At 42.7% G+C, this 27895-nt stretch overlaps 1 protein-coding gene across 3 annotated transcripts in view; it reads left to right on the top strand.

Annotated features, from left to right (window-relative positions):
- slc25a26 (solute carrier family 25 member 26) overlaps positions 1-27895 on the top strand; it is a 321325-nt gene that overhangs the window by 70933 nt on the left and 222497 nt on the right. The window contains exons 4-5 of one of the 3 annotated variants that reach the window (XM_086001481.1): positions 7827-7931; positions 18984-19031. The exons of 1 other annotated variant lie outside the window; for it this stretch is intronic. In XM_086001481.1, coding sequence (XP_085857607.1) covers positions 7827-7931; positions 18984-19031 — 153 coding nt within the window. The remainder of the gene's footprint in view (positions 1-7826; positions 7932-18983; positions 19032-27895) is intronic. One more of the 3 variants, XM_086001482.1, reaches the window with a different exon arrangement.

Genomic DNA, 27895 nt, shown 5'->3' with positions numbered 1-27895 from the left:
GAGTACAAATAAACAGGCTGTTTCAAATGGCGAAGGGGTCTAGAACAAGGGGACATAGATGCAAGAGATTTAGGACAGAGAGCAGGAGAAACCTTTTACATAGAGGGTTGAGAAACTGGAATGCACGACCATGGTTAGTGATTACAGTAGAAATCAGATCAACATTTAAGAATATGTTCGGTTGGTGGTTGAAGGAAAGGGGATAAAGGGATATGGGAAGAGAAGCGGGTACATGGGATTAGGACTGCAGTTCATGTGAAGAATTAACACCAGCACAGACTGGTTGGACCGAACACCCTGTTTCCGTATTGTAATTTCTATGTTGAATACAGGAAACTTTGGTTTATCCGGAGGTAAACTGCCCGGAATGCTAGATCCACCAGCAAAATTCAGGAGTCGGTTCAGTAAGTTTTTTTTCTTTTCGTTGCTTTTTTTTCACCAGTCAGGCTCTGCAAGGTCCAGCTAAAGCTGTTGCTTAGCTACAGAGACGCTTGCAAGCTACGGCCGACTGTTTAGAAGCTGTTGCTAAACAACAGGGTTTGTTGCTAGATACGGAGCTCAAAAGCTCCGTATGTTTTAACATTAGCGCTGGTTTGTCTGGCAGTTTTGATGAGACGGCAACAGCTTGGTCCCGTCGGTGCCGGGTATCACAAAGTTTCCTGTAATGAAAGAATGAACTGACTGGTCTTTTCATTTGTCTTTTTCTTGCTGTCTTTCATTTTACTGTTCTTTCTTGTCCTTCTGTTGATATTTTATTCAATCTTTATCCCATTCCCTCACTGATTTTGGTATTTCAATTAGATTAACTATAGATTATCTAATATGTGGTGTGTTTTCTTGGGTTTCTGTGGTAGCCTTGAGGACAAATACTAATAATTTTTAAAGAAAGACTTGCATTTATATAGCGCCTTTCATGACCTCAGAACATCCCAAAGCGCTTTACAACCAATTATGTACTTTTGAAGTGTAGTCAATGCGGCAGCAAATTTGCACACAGCAGGGTCCCACAAACAGCATTATGTTATAGTTGAGGGATAAATATTGCCCACAAAACGGGGAAAACGCCCCTGCTCTTCTTTAAAATAGTGCCACGGGATCTTTTACGTCCACCTGACAGGGCAGATGGGGCCTCGGTTTAATGTCTCATTCGAAAAAAGACACCCCTGACACTCCCTCAGTACTGCACTGAAGTGTCAGCCTAAGTTATGTGCTCAAGTCTCTGGAGTGGGGTGTGAACACACAGCCTTCTGACTGAGGCAAGTGTGCTACCACGGCTGACACCGGGCAAGATTACTGTGTCTTGTTTCAAAGCTCATGGGAAGAACTGATACAGAGAGTCCAGTAGTAGAAAGGCAAAACAGATCAGTCTTGTTGCAAATTATATTTGCAACAGGTCTTGTAGAAAATGGACTAATCTGTGACATAATAACTTGCCACTCAGTTGTAGATACTTTGACCCGGATTCTGCGGTCAGCGGTGAAGTGATGGCGCTCGCCGCTGACCATGAAGAAAGCTGCCCACAAAGATTTAGCGATCTCTGTGGCGTCTATTTCACCTCGCCGGACGTTAATTTGATCGGACGCCAAGTCTAGGAGATCTCCAGTGTCCAGCACCAGTGATGTCATCAAGCTGGCTAAGCAACCAATCACATTGAAGAATTCTCACAGACAGCAAACCAGGAAGTAAAATGCACTGATTTTCCTTCACTTTTTAATCATTTTATAGAGAGTGAAATAAAGCTTGTGATTAAGGTAGAAGCTAAAATATCATAAACTTTTAAAACAAATTTATAAAAAAACATGGAATTTTGATCATAATGGAAAAATTTGGCATTCCCCAACTATAAAATTTAGATTTTCAGGGCCAGAACGGTTGTTTAGCAGTAATTATGACTCAGTATGCCATTAAAAACCCAGTTACACCTCATTCAACAAGTTTTAACTTTTTGGGGGGGTTTCAAAAGCAATATTCTAACATAAAAGGGGAAGTTTTCGTCGGTTCAGTGATTTCAATTGATTGCCAGCTCTGGGGAGTTTGACAGCGCGTCCTGTGGAGGAGCAGGGAATGACTGACAGCAACTTCTGGAGTCCGCACATGCGCAGTTAAACACGGAAATCCAGAAGTTGTTATCAGATTCACAGAGTAATGACAGTGAACGCTGACAGTTACACCGTCATTACAACCACAAATTCTGGGCCAATAACTTCTGTAAAACTCAGTTATTGGTACTTAAACTTTTGTAAAAGCTTTTTTGATCTGAGGTGAAACAGAAGTAATGAATCTATTAATGCAAATGAGTGCATTCTTATTTTGTGTGAAGACTGGCTTAAATTTACAAATATGCATCAAACTTCTTTATAAACACTTTATATTCATTTTAATTTTATTTTTTATATTAATAAATGTGGTCTGGACTATATTAGTCTCTTATTTTATAGGTTATAATCGTATGTTAGTATGGGTTAATATTTAGCTTTTTCTGTTTTTGCATTCATGAACTTGATGAAGGCCAAGTAAAGTGCGCTATTATCCGGATACAAAATTAGCTAAAGTGATAAATGACTGGGACAGCACCAACGAATGCTTTTGTTCCAAAAATATTCTTTCCATTATATTTGCAACAATTCATCTATTTTTTTTCCCCATGGCCATTTGATACCAGGAAACCCACACGTCACCGTGTTTGAGTTGAAGCTGGTTGGTTCATGAGTCCAATACGAAATGTACACTTTTTACCATAGGGACACCTCCCACTTCTACAGATCCACAGAGCTTAGGCACAGATTGGCAGAGTTGGAGTTCAGGGCTCCTCAAGTGCATGCAAGGATTACTGCTGGGGTTTAACCAGAAAAAAATGCTCAGCTTATTTCTTCTGCTTGTCCACCTCGGACTACCCTCCCTATCAGGACATTGGCTTGCAGTGTTAGCTGGGGCTGAGGGGGAAGAATCCAAACTCCCAATGACATCAAATATTTAGAAGAGCTAACTAACTGTTTTGGAAGTATTGTTATTTGCGTGATCGCAGGTTTGAAATGAAACCAAATTCAAAGGATGGAACGCTGTCATCAAATATGCAGCATTTGATTTACTCGACCAGTCCTTCAGATGATTCATTTGCTTTTGTATATAAACTTGCATTTGTTTCTATGGGAATACCACCAGAACCTTAAAGTTCAGCTAGTATTTGGGGAGCCCTAGTACTGACATTTCTAAAGTCAATGACGTGTTTTTAGTTGGTGGCTGTCCCTTTAAATCCAGTCACAGTACATAAAAAAGACTTAATTTCTGATTGTTGGTAATTTCCTTGGAGCATCTCCTACTCAGTCACCGTAACTTCAGTGGAAATGGGATTTTCACTGAACACCCGCCAAAGTGGCAGAACAGGAGAGGCGCCGAGGAAATTTCCAGGAATTTTGCACATTTAGGTGGTTACAGGCTGGAGGAAGGAATAATTCTGCAGTACTTTTTTAAAAATTCATTGATGGGATGTGGGCGTCGCTGGCTAGGCCTGCATTTAGTGCCCATCCCTAATTGCCCTGGAGAAGATGGTGGTGAGCCGCCGCCTTGAACCGCTGCAGTCCATATGGTGTAGGTACACCCACAATGCTGTTAGGAAGGGAGTTCCAGGATTTTGGCCCAGCGACAGTGAAGGAACGGCGATACAGGTCCAAGTCAGGATGGTGTGTGGCTTGGAGGGGAACTTGTCGGTGGTGGTGTTCCCATGCACCTGCTGCCCTTGTCCTTCTAGGTGGTAGAGGTCGCGGGTTTGGAAGGTGCTGTTGAAGGAGCTTTGGCGAGTTGCTGCAGTGCATCTTGTAGATGGTACACAGTGCAGCCACAGTGTGCCGGTGGTGGAGGGAGTGAATGCTGAAAGTGGTGGATGGAGTGCCAATCAAGCGGGCTGCTTTATCCTGAATGGTGTCGAGCTTCTTGAGTGTTATTGGAGCTGCAGTCAGCCAGGCAAGTGGAGAGTATTCCATCACACTCCTGACTTGTGCCTTGTAGATGGTGGAAAGGCTTTGGGGAGTCAGGAGGTGAGACACTCGCCACAGAATTCCCAGCCTCTGGCCTGCTCTTGTAGCCACAGTATTTATATGGCTGGTCCAGTTCAGTTTCTGATCAATGGTAACCCCCAGGATGTTGATAGTGGGGGATTCAGCGATGGTAATGCCATTGAATGTCAAGGGGAGATGGTTAGAGTCTTGCTTGTTGGAGATGGTCATTGCCTGGCACTTGTGTGGTGCGAATGTTACTTGCCACTTGTCAGCCCAAGTCTGAATGTTGTCCAGGTCTTGCTGCATATGGACACGGACTGCGATTGGTTCAGCTTGTATGTGGCTAACCGTTCTTAAATTTGAGTGGTCAGATATTCAAAATCCAGGAAGTCCTGGTAATGCTTTTCCAGGATATAAGAAGGAGCTGTGTTCAAAACAGAGAGTCCGTTTGAAGAGTCAGCTTGGAAATAACTGATCCGTTTGAAATTCCTGAAAGAGAAAGATCAAGGAATAATTCAGATTCATTAGGCTCTCCGTGTTGAGAAGTTTAAGAAAAAGAACCATACTGTATTATTTACAAAGTGTTAGCTAAACTATTTGGAGTTGTGTTTTTTAATTATTTATTATTCAAGGAGTTAGGTGGGAAAGGATGTCTACTGCAAATGTATAACTATTATATAACTTTCTTAGGTGCTTAATATTTTTAACTGGTGTGCTGGTTTACTGCTTTCAGTGACTGGACCGGGATCATAGCGGCAAAAGATAACCCTTGTAGCTAAAATGATATACCAGGCAGAGTTTTGCTGTTAATTATCTTGGGGACATTCCTGAAGGCTTAAGGCAAGGATAGACATTCTGGAAGATATGGGGAATTGGGACTCGCCAAAGAGAGTGAACTAAGATGCATGAGTCAAAATAATCTAGAGTAAGAAGATTAGATAAGACTCAAAAAGTCAAGAGTGCTGTTCACTAAGAAATTAGGAAGTCAAAACCAAGCTGTTCAATTTTGCTGTGAAAGTCAAGATTTGTTAATATTTGTTCTGTGTGCCTGATTGGCAACCTCTGACCACTAGGTGGCTATTTCATATATTTGTAAACCTAAATGATAACTTACACATGTGAAATGACGACTAATCACTCCCAAGCCTCATAATATGTTCCAGAATTTATTTAAATTTGCTTCCAAGAGCTATGTGCCTACAAATAAAAAGAATACCTGATTAACTGTGGTGAGCTGCAGACCTAAGGTTTATCAGGGCAGGTGAAGTATGAGGATAAAGATATGGCGGGTGAGCTAAATAGATACTTTGCATCAGCTTTCACTTCTGAAGATGATTGTTCAAATATGATGGCAGAGTTGAACCTGATTCCATTTATCCCAGAGTTGCTGAGGATTGGAGGAAGGCTTTGTAGTTCCATTATTTAAGGAAAAGAAATTGGGCTTTGGGAATTATAGGTCCAGGAGTTTGACATTGGTTGTAGGAGAGCTGTTGGACAGCATTATATGAAATGTAATTTATGATGACTGGAAAAGTTTGTGGTTATTAGAGATTCACAGCACCGCTTCAGGGAATATAGGCCCTGCCTCACTAACCTCATTTTAGTTCTTTGAGGAAGTGGGCAGTATGTCCCAAATTGTACTTCTGTTGATATACATATCTGGATTTCCAGAAAGCATTAAACAATGGACTTCACACATGGTGAAGAATATCCAGGTTCTGGAAAAGATGCCAAAGAGAGTAACCAGAATGATACCTGAGTTCTTAGCCCAAACTCTTGGAGCCTATCCTGAGAACTAAGAACCGAGGATAAACAGGTGGGGAGTTTGACTGGGATGGTACACATGTCGCACTGTGTAACGCAGGTGTCCTAAGGCCAGCTCAGGGAGACAGAAACCTCCTTTGGGGCAGAAGGGATATGGTTGAAGTTTTTGGAAGAGGGATAGCATTTAGGCCAGTTGAACTAGATATTTGAGATGGATATAAATAGTGGGACTAGAGGGCAAGAATGTAAAAGCTAGTTTAGATGCTAGAATGTGTTTAGCTTTGTAGAGTCACCCTCTGCAACAGACAACCTGAATATAGTGAGTATTAATTCAGTACAGTCCTTTAAAAGAGATGTTGACAGGTTCCCGAGTGAGGAAGATATTTCCCGTTATAGAAAGTAAGTTGCGTGTTCGTAGTGATTGTAAGGAGCTATGGGCTAACGCTATCTCCTGGAGATTCGCTCCATTGCTTGGTTACATCATGCATGATCCTGATTAGTTTGATGGTCTTTTAAGGTGTCAGCCTAGGCTCAGTGGTAATCACTCCTGCCTCTGAGTCAGAAGATGATGGGTTCAAGCCACACTCCAGACATTTGAGTACATAATCTAGGCTGCCACCTCAGTGCAGTACTGAGGTTGAGATGAGTCGGAGGTGCTGTCTTTCAGAAGAGATGCTAAACCGAGCTCCCGACTGCCCTCTCAGGTGGACATAAAAGATCCCATGTCATTATTCGAAGAGGTGCAGGGGAGTTCTCCTGGTGTCTTGGTCAATACGTATCCCTCAACCCACATCACTAAAACAGATTTACAGTATCTGGTTATTTACTTCCTTGCTATTTGTGAGACCTTGCTGTGCACAGATTAAGCATACACCTGATGTGCCAACAATGAGGAACATACACAATACCAGATATATAGGAGAAAATAGACAGAGAAGAAAACATAAACACAAACTGATGCTGTGTCACTGCTATACACAGAGAGTTAGACATGGATGGAAGTAGAGGAGAATGACGGAAGGAGTGACTGAAAGATAGAGACAGACAGACTGAATGAATGAATGAGAAACTTTGAGATGGACAGAGTCGAAAGTGTCTGAATTATACAGATCCAGACAGAAAAAAGACACGGAGTCGATTAGAGAGAGATATAAACACAAAGGACTTGAGGAAATGAGAAGAATAACATTTACATTGAGAAAGAGAAATACAAATGTTTTCTATTTTGTTCATGAAAAACGCCACAGGAGCTCAACTAATACGGCGTTCACAAGATCCAGCCCACACATCCCATTCCTTTCTCCTTTGCTTGCTTTTGTGCAAAGCTGGAGCAGAAGTCTCAGCTCTATAGGGTGCTCCCTGATTGATGGATTTGCCTGAGGGAGAACTGATTTTGCACCAATCAGGAGTCAATGTTTGTCACTCTTCTAGGCCCAGAAACTTTAAGGAGCTGAAGTTCCCAAGTTTTCAAGCTTTGGGGGAATGGGGAACGGATGGGTGGGATGGGAGGATGAGAGCTTGAAATATTTACATATGGGATGTCTGTGAAGTTTAATGTATAGGGCATTTTTATGGATGGGAGGTTTTTTGTTTTTGTGTATGAGGACTCTCTTTTGGGGGGGTCTTGCATTTTCATGTACAGCTCACAATTTTTCTATGGGAGTCTCATTTCCAGGTAATCATGTGTGTCCCATTCACTGCTTTTGACGTGTATCTGGCCTCCGCTTCAAAACATTGGATATCCCTGAATTAGTACATTAAAAATGACCATGTTTTTGTAAAAGATTAGCTGCATGTTAATCGAGGAAGTTTTCTTATTGCTTCAACATGGCACTTGGGCCATAGACCGTATAATGAATATTGCACTTGTGTGAAGTAGAGTTCAAAAGATTAGTAGAAGAGTTGTTTTCTTTTAATGACAGCAAACTGAAAGGATTTGTGATCTCGAAATTGCATGCTTATTTTGTTCGGCACGTGATCACATTTTGAAAAGTCTCATCCATTCTCTGATGATCTGCATTGACCCAGCTCTGTTTGTGCTTGATGTGATGTTTTGATTATTTGCAGGTTGCATGTCTGATACGGGTTCCCACAGAAGTTGTCAAACAACGAGCCCAAGCTTGTTCCTCACTGGGTACCTACAAGGTGTTTATTGACACCGTAAGGCAAGAGGTAAGCTTATTTCTGTAATGAAGGATGTGATTATTGCCCTTGATGCAGTGGCAGTGTTCTGTTCAATATCTATTTTATCAAATTGAAAGAGAAACCAGACTGCATCTTTTCAGTTATGGCATGAGAGGGAAAGACAGAATAAGCCAAAACATCCTGGGCTGGATTTTCCACCTGGTTAATTCCCCTTTGTGGGCTGTCCCAGGCAGCCACAAGAGGAAAATGGAGCAGGGAGGCCAACTATTGAATCCCACCTCCCCCCCCCCCCCCCCCCCCCCCCCCCCCATAAAAAGGGGTAATTTTTATCACCCCCCCCCCCCCCCCCAGTATGGATGGCTACATCGCCTGCCGCTTATTCTTTTACTGCATGCAGATAAGAGCGAATAGGCATAGCTTACTGCTCCAGGGATTTGCGCCTCCTATTAATTGTGGCCTGCCTCTTAACAAAAAGAGTCATTGCTGGTTGGAGGAAGGCCAGGGTCAGGACAGCCAAAACCATTTTTATTAGCATTGTGATCTTGCTGAAGCTTTACTGTAGAAGAGTAATTTTTCTTTAACTTTTTGCGCCTTTTCTATCTCCATCTTGCTGAATGCTGCAGCATTGCTGCTGTGCTGAGTAGCTTCAATTTGTACACTCATTCTTTGTGCCCTATTTGAGAACACCATCACCTTTGTGGACAGGGGAAGGTATTACTCGCTCAATCTCCAGCTGGTGTGTGATGCCAATCACCTAATCATGCATATGAATGTGTGCTACATTTTAGATTACACCAGACCTCCATTTTTTACTGGTGAAAGGCGGGTGTCTGAATGGTTGCTCGGTTGTTCTCTGCAGCAGTGGATCATAACTCCGGTTTACATCCCTACTGCCCCTGCTCAGCACTGATACAATGAAGCTCATGCTGCTGTCGCACTGTGATCCCGAAGAGCCCAGGGGAGCCTGTTGCAGGCTGCCAAAATATGCACATGCAGCTGATAAAAGACAGGTTTACTTAAGATCTGTGTCCACTGCAAAACTTTCTGCTGCTTTCTCCTGCAGACGTTCCCCCACCTTGCCCAAATCATTCTGCACATACCCCGTCAGTGAATTACAAAAAGCTTTCAAGGAGCATAAACACAAATCTGTGCACCTGCCTACTATTTTTCACCACCTTGTGTCCCCTTACTGCCCACAATTGAGTCCGTATTCAATGTGAATGTCCTACTTGGCACAGTGCTTCCTCAATGACATGGCTGATGCTTTCCAGCTGGAGTAATGAGGCACTCGGGGACACTTTGCTCTCTTCAGTTGTGGGTCACCTTCCCCCTTGAAAAGAAAGTAGAGAGTGTGAAGGCACTCTACTTCCCTTCATATGGAATGCAACCCAGGTGCCTGAAAACATTCCTTCATGGGGATGCGAACAAGTGCAGGAAATGAGCATAGGCATCTCATAACAGCCTTTGACTGCTTTCTTTCATGATAGGGTTTGAGTGAGGGGAGGAAGTTGTTTAAGGGAAGAAAGGAGGTGTGAAGGTTCTTGTGGTTCCTGGGGGAGATTTCAGGAAAGTCGTACATGTTGTTGAAGATGTGGAGGGCAAGATAGGTGGAATTGTGAATCATGGTTCTTTTTCCACATTCTGATTGTCTCCTTGTACCTTGACTAACCTGGTGAAGTCAATAAACTTCTTCTTGGATTGAGTAGCTTTGTGGGGGTTGCTAGAGTTGGCGTTCACTTGCAAGGATACCTACTTCCACTGGGCATGCTCCATGGGGCTCCTTCCCTCAATGCCAAAAGCTGGATACCCTTGTGTTGGATTTCTACAAGACAACCTCAAGTGAAGAATCTGCAAATTCGAGGGCCCTAAAGAAGACCAGCCTGAGACATTGATGAAAATTGCTCCTGGCCTCCTCCTTTAATCTGCTGCTGCCTCTTTAATACTGCAACAGCACTGCATTTTTGTCCTTTCTCCTCTCCCTCCCTCCTGCAAGCAGTAGGCTCCCTATAGAGGGAACAAGTAACACTTTATGCCCTCTCTGAATATTTAATGAATGTCCTCATGGGGAAACTTGGGTGGATTCATGATGACACATTTCTGGTGGTGGAGGAAAATCCAGGCCTGTTCTATTGTCTAAGAGCCTTGCTTTATATGTTGATCTATATTCTGAATAGTATTTTACTTTTTCTCCTAGATATATATAAAATAACAAATGAACTGAGTAAAGCTTTTGTTCATAACGACCATCCTTATGTAATATCAATAGAATTGAAGAAAAAATAGCTTTGAATGGCACTGAAAGGAATTGAGAGAACAAATTCCATTTGTCTTGGTAATGCAGATTACGAAGGACTGATTTGTCTTGTTTATTCTGCAAAAACTCACATTTCTGTTGTGAATTTTGGGAGAGCAGGGCAGCCTGCCAATTGTTCACATTGGAAAGCTATGTGAAATAGGACTAGTGATGAAAAGTGTGAGGCTGGAATAGAGAGATAGTATAGGAAGAACCTTCTGAGATAGGTAGTGTTCTGGGGAAGAGAATGAACGAGTCTTTGGAGTTGGAGAGTGGGTTTCAGTTTTGCGTGCCGTACGAGTTATATTTTGTTTCAGCAATTGCAGGTAACCGTCACAGACTTCTAGGCCTAACCCTGTTGGCAAATCCATATGTGCATCATGAATTATTTGTCTGAGCTGTTGCTATTTTGCTTCTGTTGATTTGTATGAAATAAAAATCAAGAGTTGTATAGTGCAAGTCACTTAATGTGGTAAATTACGTATTTATTTAATCTATATGTGCATCAGTCATCAGATTTGCTCCAGTGCATTCTAATGATTAGATTTAAATTTGAGGGATGGGCCTATCCTTTTTTGGCATTTACTTTGATCTATTTCTGTCTGGGCCTTGTGCCTCATAGATCATATTGACAAATTTGCTAATTAGATTGAATTTTGTGCACAAATGACTCTAATTATCAAATAGACTTTACAAGATCATCATTATTGTCTGAACAGCCTAGCACCATCTGGAGGATCTGTAAATGAATAAGATTAGAGTCTAGACAAAGGAGTGTATCTTCTGTGTTGAATTTTGCAGTGTTGGAAATTGTCTGAGGGAACATGTGAGCTCTGTTTTTAAAATCCAGCTCACAGTGATGGGGTAAAAAGGTTGTTTCCCAGATGGTTGCAGTTGGTTTAGTTTAGTCAGCTTTAGTGTTCCCTGTGAGCACATGCCTACAGCTCAGAAAGCTCACTCTTAAGCCACAAGTAAGATGTAGAAAATGTAATTGTCACACTTGCGTACTGGGCTGACAGTACATATTCTAAGGTTAAAGTTTAGGCACATTATTGGAGTAATTTTTAAGAACTTCAAACAATGAAGGAAGATTTAGGAAGGATATTTGTTTCCTTACTTTTGGAATCATTTGGGCCAGTCTCCAATTAGAAACTGACCCTTCACCAATTTTGGGCAAAGTTTTAATGACTATGGAATACGGTTATCTAATTGGTCAGTGATGGGCATTCAGAATTCAGCTGCATTTTCCACCACCATATCACTAGTGTGAAATCGTTGGCCATATAAGAACATAAGAAATAGGAGCCGAAGTAGGCCATTCGGCCCTTCGAGCCTGTTTTGCCATTCAACAAGATCATGGCTGATCTTTTACCTCAACTCCACCTTCCCGTACTATCCCCATATCCCTTAATTCCCTTCATTCCCAGAACTTTATCGACCTCTGTTTTGAATATACTCAACGACTAAGCATCCACAGCTCTCTGGGGTAGAGAATTCCAAAGATTCACAACCCTTTGAGTGAAGAAATTTCTCCTCATCTCAGTCCTAAATGGCCGACCCCTTATTCTGAGATTGTGATCCCGTGTTCTAGATTCCCCAGCCAGGAGAAACATTCTCTCATTCTTCTAAACTCTAGGGAATATAGGCCTAGTCTACTCAATCTCTCCCCATAGGACAATCGCCCCATCCCAGGAACCAGTCTAGTGAACCTTCATTGCACTCCCTCTAAGGCAAGTATGTCTCTCCTTAGGTAAGGAGACCAGAACTGTACACAGTACTCCAGGTGTGGCCTCACCAATGCCCTTTTATAATTGTAGTAAGACTTCTTTACTCTTATACTCTAATCCCTTTGTAACAAAAGCTAACATACCATTTGCTTTCATAATTACTTGCTGTACCTGCATGTTAACTTTCTGTGATTCATTTACAAGGACACCCAGGTCCCTCTGAGTACAAACATTTCCCAGTCTTTCACCATTCAAAAAATATTGTGCTTTTTTGTTTTTCCTACCAAAGTGGATAACTTCACACTTACCCACATTGTATTCCATTTGCCATGTTCTTGCCCACTCAGTCAACCTGTCTATATATCTCTGCAGCCTCTTTGTGTCCTCCTCACGGCTTACTTTCCCACCTAACTTTGTATCATCAGCAAACTTGGATATGTTACACACTCAGTCCATTCATCTAAGTCATTAAAATAGATTGTGAATAGCTGAGGCCCAAGCACCGATCCTTGTGGTACCCCGCTAGTTATAGCCTGCCAACCTGAAAAAGTCCTGTTTATTCCTACTCTGTTTTCTGTCCATTAACCAATCCTCAATCCATGCTAATATATTACCCCCAATCCCATGAGTCCTAATTTTGTGTAATCTAATATTGTGCCACAAACAGCACATTTCTCTTGAGTGGGCATTTATCAATTTGAGACTAATGAGGATTGTGAATTCATGTTGCAGGGTGTCCTTACACCCTTCCAAAGATTGCTCACTTCAGAAGAATTAAATATTGAGCAGTTCTACTGAGCATTCCTAAAACATGCCTTCTCAAATGATATAATCATCTTTACCACCGTCAAACGTCACAGAACATGTCTCGCCAATTCATTATAAGCAGTTTATACTTTTATACCGAAGAGATAAGACGAGAGCACATTTCGAAGCTAAGAAATTTGAATAAAAGTATCTACGATAATAAATTTGAAAAGTACCCCCAAACCATCTTTCCAAGATGCTTATTTCTGTGAGAACAATTGAACAATTTTCTAGACTCATAGCAAACATAAGGTACTTTCAATTGATTTCATGTCTTAACCACAGACTGTGGTGATTCATAGAATACTTCTGCTCTCATCTGTTGGTGTCTTTCCCCAGGTTTGAGTGGGTGGTATCTGCCACGTAAGTGGATAAATGAAACTGTTCAAGCCCATTAACTATTTTCTGGAAGGTTAACTTTTGCCATCAATGCTCCACAATACCATCCATATCATTGAGGACTTGGACTTTATTATCAGATAGCTTTGGAAATTCTCCCTCTACTTTGTCCCTTAACTGTTCGTCACTGCAGCTATGTTTGAGGAAGGGGGCTGGTTTCTTGTGCCTCTCTTGTTTCACTAGTTCAGCTTACTAGCAATAGTTACCATGTAGTTTGTGGTATCTTGAGGTGGCCATAGATGGAGACGGACACAGGTTAACTCCGTAACATGGTTTAATCAACACTTGCACATAAAAGCTTCTGCCATGAGGCAGCAAAAACAAAGAGTACAACCAGTACAGACCAGACTTAACTCAGGAGGCCAATTGCCACAGCAGCACCTGTTGGATCAGGTTACTCATAACCTCCCAGGTTACTACACTCCTCCCCCCTTAAGATTGCCGTATGCAATTCTTAAACAATAACCCTTACTAGGTACTACGTTTTAATTAACCAGTATGCTCTAACCATGGTTAACCCCTGACTAATTTAACAGGTTTGTATAAGTCTTTCTGGTTGCTTGCGAATCCTTTGTGAACGTCTTAATTCCACTTGTGGTGGATTCTCAGATTCACTCGCACTTGAGATTGGAGTAGTCTCTGATGTTGGTTTTACTATGTCCCGCTGTGGCCTGGCAGTACCAATGTCCACTGGCACCTTATAAGCCGTGCTGGGTCCTGGAACAGCCTCCTCTACTGCCCTTTGTTCAATCTGAGGCAGTTCCCCCGGCTGAAAAGCTGATCCACATGCCGACAAACCCCTCGACCATCCCCTAGTAACACGGAGTACGACACAGGTCCTGTAATGTCCTGGATTAGTCATGGTATCCATTTAGGTCCTTAGCCGAAGTTCCGGGTGTACACAGAGTCCCCTATGGCGAAATGGCGAGCTTTAGTATGTTTGTCATGGTACGCTTTTTGGTTTGTTTGTTTTGTCTCAACCTTGCTTTTGAGATCTGGGTGTATCAGGTCTAACGTGCACCGCAACTTTCTCCCCATCATCAACTCAGCCGGAGAAAGCCCCGTGGTAGCTTGGGGTGTTATACGATAACTAAACAAGGCTCTATTGAGCTTGGTCTCCAGGGTGTCACCTGAGCTCTTCCTCATGAGCTCCTTAAAAGTCTGCACGGCTCGCTCGGCTAACCCATTTGAGGCTGGGTGATATGGAGCCGGGGTGACGTGTGATTCCATTCCTTACCATGAATTCTTTGCTCCCTTCACTAACAAAACACTGTGCATTGTCGGATACAATCATTTCTGGAATACCATGCGTGCTGAAGCTGTTCCTGAGACAATCCAGTGTGGCATCAGTTGTTGCAGAGCTCACTGGATAAACGTCGATCCACTTTGAGTGAGCGTCTACCAGCACCAAAAACATTTTGCCCATAAAAGGTCCCGCATAGTCTATGTGAATTCTTCTCCAGGGTTTGCTGGGCCACTCCCAGGGATGGAGTGGTGCCCCGGCAGGTGCTTTCCTCTGTTCCTGACATATAGTGCATGACTTTACCTTTGACTCAATTTCAGCATCCAAGTTAGGCCACCACAGGTAGCTCCTAGCCAGTCCTTTCATTCTAGTCATTCCTGGGTGCGATTGATGCAACTGTTCCATCAAAGTAGAGCGTCCCTGCTCTGGGACTATGATGCATGCTCCCCATAGCACACATCCATCTTGGACACTGAGCTCGTGCTGTCTCTGTCTGTACGGCGCAAACTCCGGTCCCTCACGGTGATCTGGCCAGCCTTTCAACACATACTCACGGACCCTTGACAGAACGGGGTCCTTGGCTGTCCAGCCCTGGATTTGCACTGAAGTCATCAGGGGACTGATCTCCTGATCCAGCATCAGGACGTGCTCCTCAGGGGAAGTACTGCGAGGAGATTTTGAGAGGGGCAGGCGGCTGAGAGCATCAGCGTTCCCGTTTTCCTTGCCGGCTCTGTACGTGATCACATATTCATAGGCTCTTAGTATTACTGCCCATCTCATTATTCTCTGTGATGCCATTTGAGGCACCGCTTTCATCTCATTCAGTAAGCTAATAAGAGGCTTGTGATCAGTACTGATTACAAACTTCCTCCCATATATGTACTTATGGAATTTCTTTACTCCAAATATAATGGCCAACCCCTCTTTATCAAGCTGTGAATAGTTCTTTTCCGCAGCTGTGAGCGTGCGTGAAACAAACCCGATGGGCCTTTCCGCTCCATCTGGCATGCGGTGGGCCAACACTGCCCCCACTCCATAGGGTGATGCGTCGCAGGACATTATCAGCTCCTTCTTCTCGTTGTAATGCACTAACATCCTGCTGGACTGAAGTAGCTCCTTTGACTGCTGAAATGCTTTCGCTTGCTCTGGCCCCCAATGCCATGGCTCCTCCTTTCTCAGCAGTTTGTGCAGGGGTGCCAGCAGCATCGATAAGTTTGGAAGAAACCGGTTATAATAATTCAGGAGCCCTAGACAGGCTTTCAGTTCAGTCACTGAGGTGGGTGCAGGTGCATCCTGCACTGCCCGCACTTTCCCTGGTAATGGATGGAGGCCTGTGGCATCCACCCGATGTCCCAGGAATGTAACTTCCTTCTCCATGAAACTACACTTACTCCGTTTCAGGCGTAGCCCCGCCTCTTCCAGCCGCTGTAGCACTTTGTCCAGTGTTTTTAAGTGATCCTGATCATCACTTCCTGTTAGCAGAATATCATCTAAGTACACGGCCACCTTTGGAATGCCCTGCAGAATGCCCTCCATAGTCCATTGGAATATTGCTGGGCTAGAACTGACACCAAATGGTAACCTGGCATACTTGAACAGCCCCTTGTGCGTGTTCACCGTGACATTTTTTTGATTCTTCATCTAGCAATATCTGCTGATACGCATGACTCATGTCCAGTTTGCTGAATCTTTCTCCCCCAGCGAGCGATGTTAACATGTCCTCCATTCTCGGAATGGGGTACTGTTCCAGTGATGATACTCTGTTCACTGTTAACTTATAGTCGCCACACACCCTTACGTTACCATCGGGCTTCAATACCAGGACTATTGGTGCCGCCCAGTCTGAAAATTTCACTGGTTCTATTACTTTGTCCTTTAGCAGGCGATCTAGTTCCGCCTCAACCTTGGTTTTCATTGCAAAAGGTACCGACCTTGGTTTAAAGAAACGAGGCGTGGCATCACTGGCTACATGAATCTTGGCTGTGGCTCCCCTTAAGGTGCCCAGTTCGTCCTTGAGCACTAACTCATGCTTCATCAGCACTTCTTGCAGTGCCTCTGTACTGTCCTCCATTTTATTCATTGCCTGTCAGTCCACACTCAACTCACTGATCCACCCTCGCCCTAACAGGTTTGGCCCTGACCCTGCTACCACTACCACCGTAAGCTCTTTGGTGACTCCTTTGTGTTCCACTTGTACTTCGGCCGCCCCCAAAATGTCCACCTTCTGTCCTGTGTAGGTTTTGAGACTAATGGGGCATGTACCTAGCTCTGGTACTTTTGCTTCCCCCCATAGCTTGGCATACTCAGTCTGCGACATTATGGTTACACTACATCCGGTGTCAATCTCAAACTTTACTTGACCTCCGTTCACTATCAAATACTGAGTGAGAGGGGGTACGTTGGGCCTTGAAGTGTCTATCCTGTATACAGTGAAAACCGACTCACTAGACTCTTCCTCCTCTTGTATGTAATTTGCCCGCTTTGTGTACTTCTCCCTCCCCCCTTTAGCATGCTTTGCCCCTTTAGCATTGCTTCTCTCACTCACTGCCCTTTTACAGACTTTCTTTAAGTGCCTATTTTTCCACAATTGTGGCACTTTGCCTTTGCAAACCTGCAGTCCCTTGCATAATGGCTTGTCCCGCCACATCGGTAGCAATCCCCAACCCCGACTGGTGGACTTTTCGCGCCAGCTTCCATCTTGAAAACCGTTCCTCCCACTGGTTTACTCCATTTCTCCTTGCTCATACTGTTTAAGTCCTTAATGTCCTTGTTAGCCATCTCCATGGCTTGTGCTTTTTTAAGTGCCGTCTCAAACGTTAATCCTTCTTCTGACAGCAACCTTTGCTGTATACTGTCGTCGTTAACTCTGCATATAGTTTGTCCCTTAACATGACTGTGAGCGTATTTCCAAAATTACTGTCCTGTGCGAGCTTCCGAAGCTCCTCCACATACTCAGTAACGCTTTCTTCCGGCCACCTAATCCTCGAATTGAATTTCCATCTCTGTACTATTTCACTAGGTTTCGGATTGAAATGATTCTTTCATAGACTCACCAACTCGTCAAAAGATTTTTCCCCTGGCTGCTCCGGGCTCAGCAGATTCCTCATCCGTGTATAGGTTTGCGCTCCCACACAACTCAGTAAAATGGCCCTTTTCTTTTCAGCACTGTCCACCTCGTTTGCCATAAAGAAATGGCTCAGTATTTCACAATACTCCCAAGACTGCGACTTGCTGTCAAAAGGTGCCACGGAGCCTACCGTTCCTGCCATCCTTGGAGTCCGGTCACTTCAGCCAAAAAATCAAACTCCGTTTCGACTCCCGCGGCCTAGCCTCATGCTTTTCCGACTAGTTTGCTAACCAACCCGAGCACCTCTTCTGAATACTCCATAACTATGACTGATCCACCAAAACTTTTCCATCCTTTATTCTCGTCGCCATATGTGGTATCTTGAGGTGGCCATAGATGGAGACGGACACAGGTTAACTCCGTAACATGGTTTAATCAACACTTGCACATAAAAGCTTCTGCCATGAGGCAGCAAAAACAAGAGTACAACCAGTACAGACCAGACTTAACTCAGGAGAGCAATTGCCACAGCACCACCTGGTGGATCAGGTTACTCATAACCTCCCAGGTTACTACATAGTTTAAAAAAAAAAGTAGACATTTTCCCATGTAGTATTTTTATTAATGTATAGGGCAGTACTATTTTTCGCTGTTCCAATTTTCTCCCTTCATCCCCTGATCGTCTTCATTCATGCTGTGGTACATGTCCACCTGTCCTTCAGTACCTTGTCCTGTTTTTCATGTGTGAGTCCAGATGGTGTGTGTCAGCAGACTACTTGATTGTGGGATAGCATCACGACTAAATCCAACCCAACCTGATCTAATGTCCACATTTATTTCCAGCAATTATCGAAGGCAGAGATCATGGCTGATTTTTCTTGCCTCCTTCTTAGTCGAAGGTTCTGAAGGAAATTGCAGCATCTGTACCACCACCTTGTTAATTCAGTGCAGAGTGAGAATTGAACCTGGAACCTTCTGATCTTTATGGGTCAGTGACACATTGCTTTTACTAACTGAGCTATTGGAGGGTGAGCGAAGAGTGACATTTATTTCACTCGCACCTTGGTCCCCACATTGGTACCTGATACAGGGAGGGTAATTGATGGAGTGTTTGCACAAAAGCTTGCAACTTTGCAGAACTCTCAATGCTTAAAGTCTTTCACCATGTTGTTCCAGAGTCCCTTACATCAGTTTTGTATGTTGTAACCAAGATCTCTTTTCTCCCACTACCTGTATCTGCATTTTTCCTGCTCCAAGGCGATCTTGTTTTATAAAGCCTGTGCATTGCTTCCCTCGGTCTGGAACAGTCAAGATGCTGGGGATTGGATGATGTTGGCTTTGTTAAAACCCTACTATAATCCTGCAAAGGTTACACGTGGGGAGAAAATATTGCCAGCCTCTGACTTTAGAGTCTGTTTGGAAAGATTGTTCAAAAGTTTTATTATTGTTGAGAAGAAATTGAACAGTTTGTTGCATTAAGTGTTTCAAAGTATTGCCTAATTTTATCTCGAGAATTATTGTTCTCTTTTCTCCCCCTCCCCAGGGTATTCTAGGACTCTACAGAGGCTACGGAAGTACAGTGAAACGAGAGGTCAGAAATACCATACATGGCTTTCCTCTAGTTTATAGATTTCTTTTTTTGAAATTTAATGCAACTGATTTTTATTATTTAGAACTCCACAGAGCGATTTGCAGTAGAGACAAGATGTCAGCTTTCAAAATTTAACAATAAATTGCTGCCATTTATTCCCCCCCCCCCGATCCCCAAGTTGGATAAACCTGTCTCTTCTTTCTGTGTGTGAATTTACAATGGTGGAAATTGACAGATATAATAGTGTGCTCTCTTTATGGAGCCTGCGTGATGGATATTTGCTTGCATTGTTGGAGCACGTGTGCTGGCATTTTTATGGTGATTATGTGTTTGGTGGTGATTGTTAGTTGTAAAAGGAAACCGCATTGGGCCTGAGTGAGTCAGGTCAGTGTAGATTGTATTTTCTGACCTTGTAGAATTTAAAAGATGGTGGAATCATTTAAAGTCCGTGAGGATGTTTGCTGCATACAGAATTATATTTCATTAACTTAATTTACTGCTAACTTTATAGGAAGGACCACTAAGGAATGAGATTTTGAATTTTATAATCATTATTTTCAAAAATAAAACCCTAAAACAGGGGTAGATATGATGATCAAGATAAAATTAATTTTGGCAATGTTTGAACAGATCATAGTCCAGTGATGTTAGTGAAGGTGGATCCCTGCAGAGTGCATTGGGTCAATGCAGTTGGTTCTTCCAAGATGGACAAGGGGTAGTTATTTTGCTGTTGGTTGGTTTTGAAGTAGACTGATTGCATTTATCACAATGCTCAGTGACAGACAAACTCTGCCTGGCTGTTCTTTTGGCTGACATCAGGGTGTGGCAGTTTGGTTCCTGAACCTTGTGGAAAAGTCTTTCTGTTATATGTAGAAAACGAAACTATAAGAAAGAAGAAAGAACTTGCTTTTATATCGTGTTTTTGCAACCTCAGTGAACAGCCAGTGCAATACTTTTGAAGTGTTGTAATGTAGGCAGATGCAGCAGCCAATTTGTTCACAGCAAGGTCCCACAAACACCAGTAAGATTAATGACCGATAAACTATGACGTAAAATGGCAAAATAATCGCTTGGAACAAATCAAGGAGCAAATATTTTACATTCCGTGGACTTCTCTCCAGGGTTACATTCCTCTTTAAGTACAACAGTTTTTGTAAATGTGCTGCAGTTGCAGCTAAGTTTGAAGATTAGAGTAATTTATAGTTGGTAGACAGCCATTTTGTTTTTGTGCCTGTGGGAATTTTTGATGATCTTCACAATATGCTGACTGAAAAAAATCCATTGAATTAGATATTAAATATGACAGTCTATCTTTCCACTGTATTTTTCAATATCTACTCACCTTCATTTTTACTCACTTCAAGAACCTCATTAATTGACCGCATAAAGTTAGTGGCAAATTGCATAAACAAGTAACATCTGGCATATAATCACTATCTGGAGCCTACATTAGTCCTCTGAGTAAAAGGAAATGACTTCTACATCAGAATGAATGTTAGACTAATGCGATGCAAGTAATTTGCATAAAGTTACAGATGTGTAATTTATTCATCCGAATTTGAGGCAGTACAATTATTCATGCCGTTTGGTAAAATTTTTACTCCATGTTTACATAATTTAAAAATAAATTGAAATACTTTAAGCATTTCTGAAGTTAATTGTAGACAGGTGTTCTGTGGTAAAAAAAATGATATTGACATTGATGAATGTTGTAATAGTCACTACACTTGACACCACAGGTGTGAGTAAGTTGGTGAAGTATTTTCACAAATGGAATGTTACTTGCTAAGAGAACTAGCTGATGGTCACTCCAGCAACAATCCGACTCCATTGCTCCCCTAATAAGAAGGGAGTGTGGCACTCTCAAACCGATATTCAGCATTGAATACTCATGAGGGTGACGACACCTCGAAGGAGTGCAGTCCCGAGCCTGGCACCGCGCAGCAAAGGACTGGATTGGGGGGGTGGGTGTACAGCATATTGCAGGAATGCAGTAGTAATTGGGGATTCGATAGTCAGGGGGACAGACAGGCAGTTCTGCTACCATTGGCTTGAGACCCATATGGTATGTTGCCTCACTGGTGCCAGGGTAAGGGACATCACTGAGAGGGTGCAGAATGTTCTGCGAGGGGAAGAGCCAGAAGTCATGGCCCATGTCGGAATCAACGACATCGGGAGGAAGAGGGTTAAGGTCCTGCAGTCAGAGTTTAGGGAGCTAGGGAGGAAGTTAAAAAGCAGGATCTCAAACTTAGTAGTCTCTGGATTACTCGCCATGCCACATGCTAGTGAGAGTAGAAATAGGAGGATATTGGCAGGTTAATGCTTGGCTAGAGGCATGGTGCAAGAGGGAGGGCTTCAGATTTCTGGGATGTTGGGACCAGTTCTGTGCAGGAGGGACCTGTTCAAGATGGCCGGGGTGCACCTGAACAGAGCTGGGACCAATATCCTTGCGGGTAGGTTAACTAATGCTGTGGGGGAGGGTTTAAACTAATTCGGCAGGGGGTTGGGCACCAAGACGTAGTATTAAAAAGTAGAAACAAGGTGCACAGAGGACTGGGAGAGATGGTTAGAGTTAGAAACAATATAGAATTAGGTGAGATCATAGAAAATACAAAGAGGTTTGGAGTGCATGTGTGTAAATGCACGGAGTATTGTTAATGAGGTTGGTGAGCTGCAGGCGCAAATAGCCACATTGGAAATATGTTGTAATGGCGATAACTGTGACCTGGCTCAAAAAAGCATTGGATGCTTACTGTTCTCGAGTACAAGGTATTCAGGAAAGATAGGGAAGGAAAAAAGGGTGAAGCGGTAGCAGTTTTAATTAAGGAAAATATTGCAGTGCTAGAAAGAATGTCCTTGAGGGATCAAAGACAGAATCTATTTGGTTGGAGCTGAGAAACAATAATGGAACTACAGTATTATGCTACTTGGTGTATTTTATAGGCCACCAAATACTGGGAGGGAGACAGAGGAGCAGATTTGCAAAGAAATTACTGAGAGGTGCAAGAACTATAGAGTAGTGATAATGGAAGCCTTTAACTACACCAATATTGAATGGGGCAGAGAAGGGGAGGAATTTCTGAAGTGTTCAGGAGAATTTTCTTGCTCAGTATGTTTCCTGCCCAATGAGGAAGGAGGCGTTGCTGGATCTAATCCTGGGGAATGAAGTGGGTCAAGTGGAGAATTTCACAGTTGGGGACCATCTTGGGAATAGTGATCATAGTATCATAAGGTTTAGATTAGTTATGGAGAAGGACAAGGAGCAATCTAGAATAAAAATACTTAACTGGAAGTGGGCTAATTTCAGCAAATTGAGGAGTGATCTGGCCTGGGTAAATTGGAGTCAAACACTGACAGGCAAAAAATGTAATGGAGCAATGGGCAGCCATTAAAGAGGCGATGGTTCGGGCACATACTAGGTATATGCCTATAATGGGGAAAGAGAGGGCAACCAAAGCCAGAGTTCCCTGGATGACAAATAAGTTAGAGAGTAGGATGAAACAGAAAAAGGGGCGTATGACAGATGTCAGCTTGATAATGCAAGGGAGAACCAGGCTGAATATAAAAAGTACAGAGGAGAAGTGAAAAAGGAAATAAGAACAAAGAGACGGTACGAGAATAGATTGGCGGCTAACATAAAAGGGAATCCAAAGATCTCCTATAGGCATATTAACAGTAAAAGGGTTGTCAGAGGAGCGGTGGGGCTGATTAGGGACCAAAATGGAGATCTATTGGTGGAGGCAGAAGGCATGGCTAAGGTACTAAATGAGTACTTTGCATCGGTGTTTACCGAGGAAGAGGACTTTGCAAAGCTATGGTAAGTGAGGAGGTTGCTGGGATACTGGATGAGATAAAAATAGATAAAGAGGAGGTACTTAAAGTGGATAAGTCACCTGGTCCGGATGGGATGCATCCTAGGTTGCTGAGGGAAGCAAGGGAAGAAATTATGGAGGTGCTGGCCACCATCTTCCAACCTTCTTTAGATACAGGGGTGGTGCCAAAGGATTGGAAAATTGAAATGTTATACCCTTGTTCAAAAAAGGGGAGAAGAATAATCCTGGCAATGACATGCCAGTCAGTTTGATATCGGTGGTGGGCAAGCTTTTAGAAACAAAAATCCAGGAGAAAATTAACAGCAACTTGGACAAGAATGGACTAAAAGGAGAGCAAAAACGGATTTATTAAGGGCAAATTGTGTTTTACTAACTTGATTGAGTTTTTTGATGAGGTAGCAGAGAGGGTGGATGAGGACAGTGCAGTTGATGTTGTGTATGTAGGCTTTCAAAAGGCGTTTGATAAAGTACCACATATTAGGTTTGTGAACAAAATTGAAGCCCATGGAGTAAATGGGGCTGCAGCAGCATGGATACAAAATTGGCTAAAAGATAGAAAACAGAGAATTGTGGTGAATGGCTGTTTTTCAGACTGGAGGGAGGTATACAGTGGAGTTCTCCAAGGTTCAGTACTAGGACCACTGCTCTTTTTGATATACATTGATGACTTGGACCTGGTGGGTACAGGACACAATTTCAAAATTTGCAGATGACACGGAACTTGGAAGTGCAGTAAGCAGTGAGGAAGATAGTAATAAACTTCAAGAGGCCATCGACAGGCTGGTGGAATGGGCGGACAGGTAGAGGTTTGAATAAACAATGAATTTCAATGGGAGGCGTGCTTGCATAGTTCTAATTCAAATGAATAAATAATTTAAATAAAGCCCCTTTGAATTATTCTATGTCGTCATTGGGGTTGTACTTGCCTCTGATAATAAGTGAGTACATTCTGCAGTGACATTGGAAAAATTAAAAGAATTTTAAATCTGGTGGTTGGTTACCTCTGGAGAAACAAAAGGACAGCTCATGTGGATGGGTCAAAGGCTCTCTGACCTCAAAATAGTTTCCACCAAAAAAGTTAAAATGATGTGTATGAACAATTACTGTGGGGAAGGGGGTGAAATATGAAGAATACCTTTCTTCATGAGCGTACTGCATGCTCGTTCACCCAGAGCTACGTTGCTTGTGAGTTTAGATCCGCTGGTGAAAGTCATTTTTGCTATCGCTCCTCATGCAGTGGCACATATAAAATTAACAAGTACCCTCTGATTATCTCCTATAGTATTTAGGTTTATGTCGAAGATGTAATGTGCTGCGGTACATATTTATTTTCAAGGCAAAAATGAGTTTCCTTTTTATCCTCTCATACCTACCAGAAGGTGACATCAGCTATTTTCTTTCCAACAAAAAGGAGTAAAATCCCATCTCGTACTTATTTTCTGCCTCACTAAGCAAGTGTTATTTAGCCTCCCTCCATCTGGAAGCAGGAAAAGGGTAACAAGCTTCTTTTTTTTTTTGATTTCTCTAAGGGGTTCTGAATAAATGAATAAATTTAGAACCCAGTGAATACAGATTTTGCATACTAACAATTAGATAAAACACACGGCTACAAATGGATGCTATTCTCTTTAGAATTTGTTTTGACATATGTCACGCAGGTAATTAATTTTCAGTCTGCTATCTTCGTGTGAGATGTGACCCTGTCTAGATAACTTTGTTTACGGAAGATGGCAGAACTCCAGTGGCAATTTAATTGGGGTCTTTTCCATCATGTATATTCATTAACCAACCTTCAAAACTGATTTCTGAAGAAATATTGCTTTTTTGTGTGTTTGCCGTATTGTGAAGTGGGACAAATTACTGACTAATGAAATGCTATTTCCTTTTAAAATTAAAGAAATCACAAGTGACCTAGCATTTAGCATAAAGCCTTGCAAAGATTCTTGGTGAGGAGTTATTAGTCTCCTCTCCCTATCAGTAAAATTGTTACAGTAGAACACTGGGAATGTAAATTTTCATTTGTTGTACTGCCCTCACCAAATATCTAAATGTTCCAGTAGTCATAGGGCAGCAGGAAGCTTTTTCAGTATCAAGTACTTTCATATATGGGTGCAGGATTAATGATTATGAAATGAAGTAAAACTGGCACAAAAGCTGTGAGGGACAATATTGTGCTGATCACTCAGCAAGCAGGCAGCACAGCCATTTCTTTCACAGATAAGGTTATTTTCTTTTAAAAAGAGGTTAAATCAATTAAACCATTGTCTGCTTCAGTAAATGACAAATATTCATGCATTGACCACCAGGCAGCCTAGGATTCAGTGTTGTTTAAGAAATCTGAGTTCAGAATTGTTTACAGTTACCAGTAGATCTCCTGTGATATTCCTCATGAGTGCCTGGAGTGGCATTTCTGACTTTTATCCTGGTGTTTCTGATTTTTACAGTGGCACTGCATTGAGGTCCCAGAACACTTGCTCCTGCTCTGAAGCAGCACCCTCATGGTGGCCCTGACTCAGTCACAAGCGATGCTCCCTTGTGTACTTCCTGGGATATTAAAGAATAAGCAAGAAGAAAAGGCATTTAGCCAATGAAGAGAAAACAACCAATAGGTGTTTGTGACAGTACAGTGCAGTTTGTCACAATCTGGGAATATTGCAGACGTGCACAGCATAGAAAGATTGCAAACAGTGCAAGCTCCAGCAGGGAAGGACAAGGCTGATCAAAAGCGGAGGCCCGTAATGGGGATGGAGTGTCAGTGGGAGCTCCTGAAGAAAAACAGGCAGGTTTTGGAATCCTATGGCAGGCATCCTTAAAATGGTAGGGTGAGGGAGAATTAAAATGGGAACTGGAAACTGTCACAGTCTTTCAAGGATATGATTGATTTTTTTCATGCAAATAGGAATGTTTTGAGAACATTAAGTATTCTGTGTTTTGTGAGCATTTTGACTGACTCAAAGGTCATATTCAGTAAGAAGCAACCAATCAGCATGTTAATATCCTGCCAACATGGATGTACACATGACACAAAATTTAAATTATATTTGTATGTTAGAATTGTCAGTTTTTTTTCTTTTAAAAGCAATTACTTGTTGCATAGAACTCCATGGGAAGGATTAAAATCATTCCTTAAAATTAGTTTTCTGAAAGTTCATTCATTGTGGTGTCAGAGATGACTAAGATTGCATTTGCTGAAACTATATTCTGTGGGCCTCCATTTTGACAGTTTGAACTCCTGTGTTAGAAAGTTGGATGCACCTATTGCAGATAGAATCTTTATTGCACTCCCAGAATGTGATCAAGTTAGGCAAGTTCAAGTTTAATAATTTTGCCAATTAATTTATTCACTTAACTGTTCTCAGGTGGATGTAAAAGATCCCATGGCACTATTTTGAAGAAGAGCAGGGGAGTTATCCCCGGTGCCCTGGCCAATATTTATCCCTCAATCAACTAACAAAAACAGATTATCTGGTCATTATCACATTACTGTTTGTGGGAGCTTGCTGTGCACAAATTGGCTGCCGCGTTTCCTACATTACAACAGTGACTACACTCCAAAAAGTACTTAATTGGCTGTAAATCACTTTGAGACATCCAGTGGTCATGAAAGGCGCTATAGAAATGCAAGTCTTTCTATTCTTGTATTCGTTTTAACTATTGTATCAAGTCTGGCAAGAAGCTAACAATTGAGTGCAAACTGGATTGCAATTACAGCACTGTAAAAACGGTCTCATAGTTGTTATGGATAACTGAAAGTGTATTTGTCATTTGCTTCATTACAATATACACATTACTGTGCAGCACAACAAATCTTCATAAAAGACTTGGGGCTAAAAATTGAGTAGCGCCCCATTTGGGACGCTAATTGGCGCCCCTGCGCACTTGAGTGGTTGTGCCCCAAGAGGGAAATGGGGCGCTACTGGAAGCACCCCACATCCCTCTTGGGGCCCGCGGTATTGCAGGCCTTCCTCCCCTTAAAGGGGAGGGGCCTTGCGCAGCATGACCCGGGGCCCAACTGGGCCCCCAGGGATTGGGAGTGCCGGCAAAAGAGCCCAGCACTCAAGAGAAGTGCCGGGCTCTTGGAGCACAGCTGGCTCTCTGCAGGGGGTGGGGGCGGGGGCCGTTCAGGAGGCCGGGGACAGGAGCGCAGGCAGGTGCTGGCAGGCAGCCAGCAACAAAAATGGCCGCCCTGCACCTCCTTTAAATTGCGCCTCCCCTACCGCAGGTAGACCCCCCCCTGACCCCGTTGGACATAGCGTCCGGCGGTAAGTCAGGGAGTGCTCCCGAAGATCGCGGCGGGGGTACCGCCGCTAACCTCCCACTGAAGTTCGCGGGAGGTGTGGGCGGCGCCGCAGTCAGGCGCGAGTTGCTTTGCGCCCAAAGCAACCCAATTTTTCCCCCTTAATCTTTTTTTAAACAAAGAACATAAAATCTTTTTTAAAAAAGGATCTTCAGAAATGGATTAATCACATCGAGCAATAGTATTTAACAATCACTTTATAAAAAATTTAAAAAAAAGTTTGTCAATTAATGCTTGCCTTTTAGCTGGAGACACCAGATAAACTGCAGAAGCACAAAGCTTGAGCATTGGGACCTGCTGAGGGGATTTTCACACATGAACAAAAGTGCTTGTCACATTGAGTAACAAGTGATTGAGCCCGAGCATCTGATGAGGTGAAAAGGACTCTGTAACATCACTGAATTGGTGAATTTCACACTTAGGCAAAAATGTTTATAAAAAGAACACACTGATTGGTAATAACAACAGAAAATGCTGGAAAATCAGCAGGCCAGGCAACATCCGTGGAGAGAAATTAGAGTCGACGTTTCGGGTCTAACCCTTTTTCAAAACTGGAAAGGAAATGAAATAGATCGAAAGGCAGGGCTGGGAGAGAACAACAGAAGTGACGAGACATTAAGAGGTATTCAAAACAAGACGAGATGGTGATCGGACTAGTGGAGACAAAAGACGGCTCAGATTAGGTGTGAAATGTTCTGGCAGAATGAGAGACAGCTGCCGTGTGGGAGAGAGAA

This window comes from Somniosus microcephalus, chromosome 11 (genome assembly GCF_052327205.1).
Source record: "Somniosus microcephalus isolate GS21.2 chromosome 11, FLI_Smic_1.0, whole genome shotgun sequence".
NCBI lineage: Eukaryota > Metazoa > Chordata > Chondrichthyes > Squaliformes > Somniosidae > Somniosus > Somniosus microcephalus.
Note: the sequence above shows the minus strand (reverse complement) of the source record. Positions and strands in the feature narration are given on the sequence as shown.